Here is a 9,076-nt window from a genome sequence, read left to right as displayed (position 1 = left end):
AACCAGAAGGGTATTCTGGTCGATCCGGAAAAGTTTGAGATTGTGATGAAATGGGAGGTTCCGAGGTCTCCATCTAATATTCAGAGTTTTCATGGTTTGGTTGGTTATTATTGAAGATTCATCCAAGATTTCTCCAAGGTAGCTATTCCTTTGACTCGACTGACCAAGAAGACGATTACATTTCGCTGGGGGCCTGATCAGCAGAAAACTTTCTAGAGTCTATGACAGTGGTGAAAGGCCATGTATAATGGTTTGGTCTAGGTATAATAGTTAGTGATAGGGGTTGTGTATGAAAAACAATTTTGTATTAGTTTCCGGTTGTACTTGAGTTTACGGCAGTAAACTCCTTACGACCGTAAACTGCTCAAGGTCATAAGGCCTATAAATAGGGTGTTGTGTCAGATGTTTTAGGTTGTTGATGCCTTTCATATTTTCCGGTTCCACCAAGTTGCATCTGACGTTTTAAGGCTATAAAAGTATGCAAGCTTGGTTTGTTATTTCTTTGCTTATTATTTCGTATTTTGTGGTTGTTATTTGCTTTTGATCATTGGTAGATCCGATTTTGGACTTTACAATTGGTATCAGAGCAGGATCAGCGTCAAAGGCATCTTACAGTTGCATATTTGTGGTTATCGTTCTTCACAGCGAAAAAGGGTTTTTGTTCCAGTCGAAATCTGAGATTTAAGAAGCTTTCGGTCCAAACTTACGGCCGTAAACATCGAGTTCACGACCGCAAGCTCTTCAAGCTCCTTCACCGCAAACGGAGTTCTTTACCAGTGAATCGAGTTTTGATTTAAGGCTACTAATATTAAAGATCGTATTTATTCACATTAAATCATTAAAAATAAAATAAAATTTTGACAGTAAACAATTGGCCGTAAATCGATTTCTGATTAATTACCGTTGAAAATTTTGTTCCGAAATTTTGCCGAGTTCACGGCCGTAAACAAGGAGTTTACGGCCGCAATCATTTTTCGACAGTAAATTGAGTTTTGCTCGACAGTAAACAAATTTTTGGAAGTTAACTATTAGCAGCAAACATTTTTCTGAAAAATAATTTTTTTTAAGCAGCAAATTAAATTTCATTTAATAATTAATTAATTTTAATTTAAATAAAAATGGAATCACAAAATCACAACCAATATCAAGAACTCGATGTTGTGATGGGTACAACCACGCGCATTCCAAGGCTTATGTCCGCTGATGGTTTTCCTGAGTGGAAATATAGAATTGAGAAGTATATAAAGATGAAAGACTTCAAGATTTGGAAATGTGTCATAAAGGATCCAGTCAGAATCACCACTACAGTTGGGGGGCAGGTGGTTGAAAAGAAAATCGAAAACTACACTGATGAAGATTTTGAGAGTGTAGAGGAACAAGAAAAGGCATTGGCCATTTTAACTATGGCTCTCTCACCAGTCATCGCTCAAGGATTCATAGAATATACTTCTGCTAAAGCATTGTGGGAAGCCCTGATTGAGGTGTATGAGGGAAATAAGGACATGCGAGAGAGTCACCAAGACATGCTACGGCAACGGTTTAACATGTTCAACTATGTGCCTGGAGAGACTCTTGAGGCTCAACTGCAGCGATTCACAACTCTTAAAACGGAGATGACTGTGGCAGGGATCTTCTATATAAAGTCAGAAATTAATAAGAAGCTACTAAATGCCCTCCCAAAGTCTTGGGAGATGAATGTAGCAATCATCAAAAAGACTAAGGATCTCAATCGCCTTTCTCTAGCTGAAGTGATGGCAGTCATCAATGCATGTGATATTGATGACAAGAAACGAGAGATGAATCATGTCAACTCATACTCAGCTGCAAATCTTGGCATTTCATCTAACAATGCTCTTTCTTTCTTCTCTTATTCATCTGCAGGTTTATCCTTCACTACTTCTCCTCAAGCTTAGATGCTTTCTCATCCATCAGCTCCCTCTGCATCAGTCATATCTCAGCCACAAAATCAATCATTCATGACTGCTTCGTCTTCAAATGTGGCTTCCTCTTCAAAGGGAAAGGAGTGTGAAGAAAAGCTTGTCTTTGCTGTAGGATTAGTAAATTGCTACAATGCATTTGTAGCTGGGGAGCTTCCACCTCAATTGTCATTTGCAGATCTTGATCAAATCCATCCCGAGGACGTTGAGGAAATGGACATCACATGGAAAATTGCCATGACAGTATTTAGGGCAAATCAGTTTGCCAAAAAGACAGGGAAGAGTAATTGGGGAATGAACGCTGATAAGAAGGTTGGATTCAACAAGGGAAAGCTTCGGTGCTTCAATTCCCACGAGCCAGGGCACTTTGCTCGTGATTGCCCACATCCCGATAGAAGAGTTAATAACGACAAAACGATGGTTGCAGTTGGGAACAGTCGAAGCAGTGGTTAAGCAAACAATGAAAAGGCTATGGTTGCGCAATATTTCGATTGGGATGATCAAATACAAGCTCTCAACTTATATGGACCAGAAAATGCTGATCTGGCACAGGTAAGGGATGATGCTCCAGCAGGGGTTGTAGCAGCTGAAGACAGTGTGATGGAGCTACAGTTTGCTTTGATGGTATCCTCTTCTCATGAACCTAATTCGTCCAAGGTAAGTCTCCCATCATGCTCTAAGGCTTGTATAGATTATGTAAAAACTTTACATGACAAAATTGAGACATTAGGCAATGAAGTAAAATCTTAGGATTCTTGGTGAAGTTAATGATAAATTAATAAGAGACGTAGAAGACCTTAGATATGAAGGGTACCAACTTCGAAAAGGACAAAAACCACTTAAAGCTCAGTTGGAATCCAAAGTTAAGGAGTTTAGGAGACTCCAGGAAGACTACAGTAACAAATGTGAAAACTATAATTATGTAGTCAAACAAAATGCTGAGCTAGTGGCTGAAGTTGAATCTTTGAAAGGAAAGTTTGAAACCGCCAAACTTGTTGTTAGAAAATATGATTTCTCAAGTGAGGTGGTTGCAAATATGATAGACCAAAGCATGCAGTTTAAAAGGAATCAACCAAAAGGTCTAGGGTATAATAATGTACCCCCTCCCTTCAATCATTCATATGTGTCCAAGCCTTTGTCCAAAGAAGAAATTGCCAATGAATCATTTATGGTTTATGGCAAGCCCTCCGGTTTTATTTCGGGAGGATTTATTAATGTTGAAAGTACTAACATTTCTACTTCTCCTGCAGATCAATCCTTGAATCAGTCAAAGCACGAAGTTGAAGGATGTGTTTCTAAAAATAAAATCGAGTCTAAACATGAAGCCTTAGTTTTTAATAAAGACAATACGTTTTCTGATATTTCTAAAGACAATGTTTTTTGTGATGGTGTTTTTATGACTTCTGAGACTAGTTTGAATGTTTTGAAAAACTCTGGTTTGAACTTTGCGGTTGACAATTTTAATGTTTGTGATAAAGATGTTGAAACACCACTAGTCTCACAACCCTCCCCATCTAACGCACCCTCACTTGCCTCACAACCTAATAATGTTGCTTGTTCTTGTGAGAAAAGAAAGGGTGCAGATAGGGAAAACAAATCTGATCAATGTAGTGCAAGCTATAACAATAATAAGCAGATTTGTTTTAATTGCGGTACTAGTGGTCATATTGCTAGAAATTGTCAAAATCGTATGTTTGTGAGTTATAATCTTCCAAGAGGAGAGAACGAGTTCAGAGGAAGGTCTTTAAATAGAAACTCCTCTAGAAGTCGTTCTCGAAATGATGATTGGGCAGATGAACGAAAAAGAAAATGGGTTGTCTTTCAAAGACATAATATGGTTTTTCATCACCATGTCCCAGGCAGTCTGCCAAAAACGAGCACAACCAAGCCAAGGTCAAGCTCTTCACAAAGCCACAGTGGGTGTTCAACCAATTCTGGTAGAAGTCATGCAGGCCTTAAGCAGACTGATAAACACTCAATTACTAAATTAACCAGGATAGTTAGAAAACCTAATTATAAATGGCTGCCCAAACCTGCTCCTAATACATCATTTGTGTCCTCAGAAAAATTTAAATGTGATAAATCTGAAGAGCCATCGGGATCACCTAGGAAGGTCATGACCTGGGTGCCCAAATCTAATTAAACCCGCACATTTTGCAGGGACAGTTGCGGGGAAATGTCGTCAGACCCTGGTTCGTCGACATCGGCTGTTCCGGACATATGACAGGAGATATCGCCAAACTGCACAACATTCAATCATTTAATGGGGGATATGTCTCTTTTGTGGGTGGATATGGTGGTAAAATCACTCAAAGAGGAACTGTATCAAATGGAGTTTTATGTTTCGAAAATGTGAATTTTGCTCCCGAGTTGAAACATAGTCTATTAAGCGTTTCTCAGATCTGTGACAAGGGCTATTCTATGCATTTCACTGACAAGGAATGCATGATTCTAAAGCCGGGTTTTTCATCCGAGAAGAATGGATTCTTGTAAAATCAAAAAGGGATGGGAATGCCTATATCATTGATATGAATAGCAATCTTCCAGAACAAGTTATGTGTCTTTTCTCCAAGATCTCCGAGCAAACTGCCATGCTGTGGCACCGAAGATTAGGTCATGCTAACGCCAAGAACCTAAATCGTCTTGCGAAGAATGAGATGGTCCATGGGCTGCCTGTCAAGGACTTCATTATGTTTGAGAAATGTGTGTCGTGTGCTCAAGGAAAGCATCATAGAAAGCCGCACTTGCCAAAACATGTCAATTCAATTAGCCAGGTTCTTCAATTACTTCATATGGATTTGTTTGGTCCAGTAAATGTTCTCAACATAAATAGAAGCTCTTACTGTCTGGTTGTGATTGATGACTTCTCTCGATTTACGTGGGTCTTCTTTCTATCCAACAAAGCTGGTGTTTCTGAATTGATCAAGAAGTTCATAGTATTAGTTGAGAACCAGAGCAACAATCGGGTGAAGGTGCTTTGTACTGATAACGGAACAGAGTTTAAGAATTCCGTTCTCGATCATTTCTGCGTAGAAAAGGGTATTTTGCGTCAATTTAGCTCATGTCATACACCTCAACAAAATGGTTTTGCTGAAAGACGAAACAGAATGCTAAAAGACGCTGCAAGAACAATGCTATGTGATTCAAAGCTACCAGTTTTCTTCTGGGCTGAGGCAATAAACACTGCCTGTTATGTTCAGAATCGAGTACTTATCAACAAAGCTCAGATGAAAACTCCGTATGAAATCTACTATGGACACAAGCCATCAGTCAGTCATTTCCGTGTATTTGGCTGTCCGTGCACCCTCCTTCACTTAGATGCCAACCCGGAGTTTAATTCCAAAGCCGATGACTGTTATTTTGTAGGGTATGCTGCATGCACTGCCTATAGAGTCTACAATAAGAAAACCAAACAGATTGTGGAATCTTATGACGTGCGTTGGTTAGAAGAAAATGAGACAGATGCCAGAGTGGGTCCGGATTGGTTGTTTGATTACACGTCACTTTTCAAATCCTTAAACGTGTATTCAAGTAATATATCTAGAACTGATTTGCACTGGAAGAGTATCTCTGAAGATGAAGACGAAGAAGTTGTGTACAAACCTGTATCTAAATACTCTGCTTCATCGAAAGGGAAATCTAAAGCTTCAGTTGAGGTGAGTCCTCTGGTTCGCATAAGGGAGGATCTCATGCTACTTCTGAGGGGGATCCTTTTGTTGCACCTGAGGGGGAGTCTTCTGCAACATCTTCGGGAGAGTCCTCTGCTATTCCTCAAGGGAGACCGTTCTTGGAACATTATAGTCCTTAATCAGTCCATACTGATCCTTCTGATACTGAAACGACACCTCACAAATCTTCAGAAAAAGAGTTCATTCAAAATGATGCTTCCACTGTCTCTTCAACCTTTATGGAATTACTCTTTCCTGATCTTATTGCAGATGAGTATGTCGCAGAACCATCTGGTGCTGCTCAACCAGAAAATGAAGGAGGTACTAACATTCACACTCTTCCTGTTTCTCTCAATGACATCAGCCAAGAAATACCTTCAAGGATTCAACGCGATCATCCGATCGAAAACATCATTGGCCAGCTAGATGATAGTGTTAAAAGTAGAAGTCAGAGTGGAGACGTGAATACATGTCTGTACTCTTGCTTTATTTCTCAAATTGAGCCCAAGAATGTAGAAATGGCTCTAAACGAACCTAGATGGGTGGATGCAATGCATGAGGAATTCCACCAATTTGAAAAACTCGGTGTTTGGAAGTTAGTTGAGTTACCGAAGGGCAAAATAACTAGTAGGGAAGTTACTTGAGGAATTGCACCAATTTGAACACCCAAATTTATTTTTTTTTTAAAAAATTTTGAACTTTTAAAACCCATCTTAAATTAAATTAAAACAACTGAAATAGTCATAACATAATCCATCAACTTAATAATCATATAAAATAAGTGCGGAAGTAATAATAATAATAAGGTCCCAACAAAATAACTAGTAGCGATGTCCCGATGCTCCAAGTCAAACCTTAGCCTCTTTAATCTTAACACCTGAAAAGTTATAAGGGAAAAACGTAAGCACGAAGCTTAGTGAATTCAAACACAGACATTGTACTAACATTCATATTTACTAGCCCTAATCCATTTTCCAATTATAATTATATGATAAAGGAAAAGAACGAATCAATTTCTATATTACGAGAAGGACTTATAGGTTTGAACCGCACCGGGAAGATCCCGTATCATTTGGCCCTAATCACCGCACCTCACGAAGAGTATTACGTTGGTGATCTTACCTACCCACCGCACCGGTAAATCCGTATCCTTTGGTGGTGTCCCCATATCCATAATTAGTTACATACAATGCACATGTACGAATTAAAACAATACTTATATAGCATGCTTTTATAATAAATTCAAATAATCACACACGAGCTAACTAGCAAACACAATCATCAATACAACGGTGTGAGATAACTCACCTTGAGTGAGTATTAAGGATGGCTAACAATCAAATAATGCTACCAAGCTTGAGCAAACTTCAAAACCTCACCTAAGAAGGACTAAAGGTTAGAAAGGAGAAGTAATGAAGCTATGAGTTGAGAAAAGAGTAATCACAGCAAGGTCTCTAAAACAGACTTGCTGTTCAAAACGGATTTACTCCAAAATCTAAAATAGAAACATAGCTTTAACTAAATTTTATAGGAAACTATGATTGCTCAGGATTCCACAAATATAAAGAACTCATTCTAACTCCAAAAGATGAAATAAATATGAATTTTACAAAATGGTGTATCACTTCTGTCTCCAACAATACAGTCAAGTGATGTTGGCCAATTCTACCCAACTTGTGAGTAGAATTCGTCCAAAAAAAATTAATAGAAGTAAAGGACATACAAGTTAAAGTCTCAGAGTTGGAATTGAATGAAAAGCATCTCTCAAACTCCAGATATAAAATTCACATTGTGGACAATCACAACACAAAAGCTGGTGACTTCCCACTGACCTGGAGTGTGGACCCATTGTAACCAATTTATAATTGGAAATAGCATCCCATATTCTCCAGATCTTAAACTCATAATATAAGGAACATATAAAAACTTGGAATCACTCTGGATCCTTTTCCAAGCCTTAGAAATGATGAAAACAAAATGACATATCAGAACAGACCCGGATCAGACCTAACAGCAAAGATGCCACTATTTCACATAGATAAAGCCCTTATCAGTGAGGTTGGCCTGCGTAAGAAAGTTAGCCAACTCAATTTGTGAACTTTTGGAACTGGTTTGGGGCCCGTTTGAGTTCTAGAGCTCCAGATATGATTTTTACAAAATGACTACAGATCTGATGGAAAACAGAATTGTAGCCACCCGTGATTCCTTTTTGGCTTATCCATCCTTCTCCTTTTGAAACACATTTTAAGATGTGTTCATCATCCTAATTCAGTCCCCATGAGAATGGTGGTACTAAAAAGGGTTAGGTACCATTAGGATTTCATTTAGCCACAAGGATAATAATAATCAACATGAAAATAAACATAAGCACATAAAATCATCATTCTCCCTTTTAGGGTTTCCAGGATCTTAAGATGATGTATAACATATAATTACAAATCAAATAAGAAGGAGAAGAAGTGAAGATGAAATCATAAAACTAGAACAAGGTTATGAATCAAGTTGTAAGAAAGGATAAGGAGGTTCATACCAATACGAATCAAGGCTGGAAATGAACAAGAATTAAGCTCCAAACAGCCCCTTGGCTGCTCTTGATCCCAAAGAGAGAGAGAGAGAGAGAGAGAGAGAGAGAGAGAGACGATTTTTGAGAGAGAGGGAGGGTTTAGAGTGTTTTCCTTGTGTGTGTTCCAAATGATTCAATTTACACATTAAGTACTATATACTAGATGGACTTTGAAAATAGGCCCATAGCCCATGGACTTCAATAAAAGGAGTTTACAAGATGATCAATAGATTCTAATAACATAAGAAATCAGACATTGGTTAAATAAATTAACCCAAGGTTACAAGGATAATTAAATTAAAATAACCAAACGTACCGAGAAAAATTGGGGTGTTACAACTCTCCCCCGCTATGAACGGACTTCGTCCTTGAAGTCAACGCCTAGAAACAAATCCCGATAATGAGCCCGCATCTCGCATTCCGGTTCCCAAGTCCATTCCGAACCCTTCCTATGTTGCCACTACACCTTAACCAGGTTTATAGTCTTGTTGCGGAGAGCTTTCGTCTTTCGTTCTAGAATAGCGATTGGTTTCTCAACATAATTGAGACGCTCATCAATCTGTATGTCCTCCACTGGTATCACAGCAGTCTCATCAACAACGCATTTTCGTAACTGAGATACGTGGAACGTATTATGAATTAGACTAAGCTCGTCAGGCAGCTCCAAGCGGTAATCCACCTTTCCCACACGGGCTATGACCTTGTAGGGTCCAATGTTCCGAAATCGAATCACACCTTTCCAGGGGGAGACTTTAAGCAATACATAATCTCCCACCTGGAACTCAAGATTGGAGCATCTTTTGTCAGCATAACTTTTCTGACATTTGCTTGCTGTGACCAAATGTTCCCGAATCACTTGGATTTTCTCTATAGTCCGTAGCACGATATCGGTACTCCCAAGTACCCTC

General features: G+C 38.8%; 1 protein-coding gene across 1 annotated transcript; it reads left to right on the top strand.

Annotated features, from left to right (window-relative positions):
- Positions 1-1,118: 1,118 nt before the first annotated feature.
- Positions 1,119-1,913, top strand: LOC145010485 (uncharacterized). Its single transcript, XM_078969021.1, has one exon. The coding sequence runs from the start codon at positions 1,119-1,121 to the stop codon at positions 1,911-1,913; it is 795 nt and encodes a 264-aa protein (XP_078825147.1).
- Positions 1,914-9,076: the final 7,163 nt, after the last annotated feature.

This window comes from Lactuca saligna, chromosome 8 (assembly GCF_052625555.1).
Source record: "Lactuca saligna cultivar CGN05327 chromosome 8, ASM5262555v1, whole genome shotgun sequence".
In the NCBI taxonomy this organism is placed as follows: Eukaryota; Viridiplantae; Streptophyta; class Magnoliopsida; order Asterales; family Asteraceae; genus Lactuca; species Lactuca saligna.
Note: the sequence above shows the minus strand (reverse complement) of the source record. Positions and strands in the feature narration are given on the sequence as shown.

Bases quoted from the DNA above. Each gene is read 5' to 3' on its own strand.
- LOC145010485 (XM_078969021.1), top strand. From the start codon at position 1,119: ATGGAATCACAAAATCACAACCAATATCAAGAACTCGATGTTGTGATG.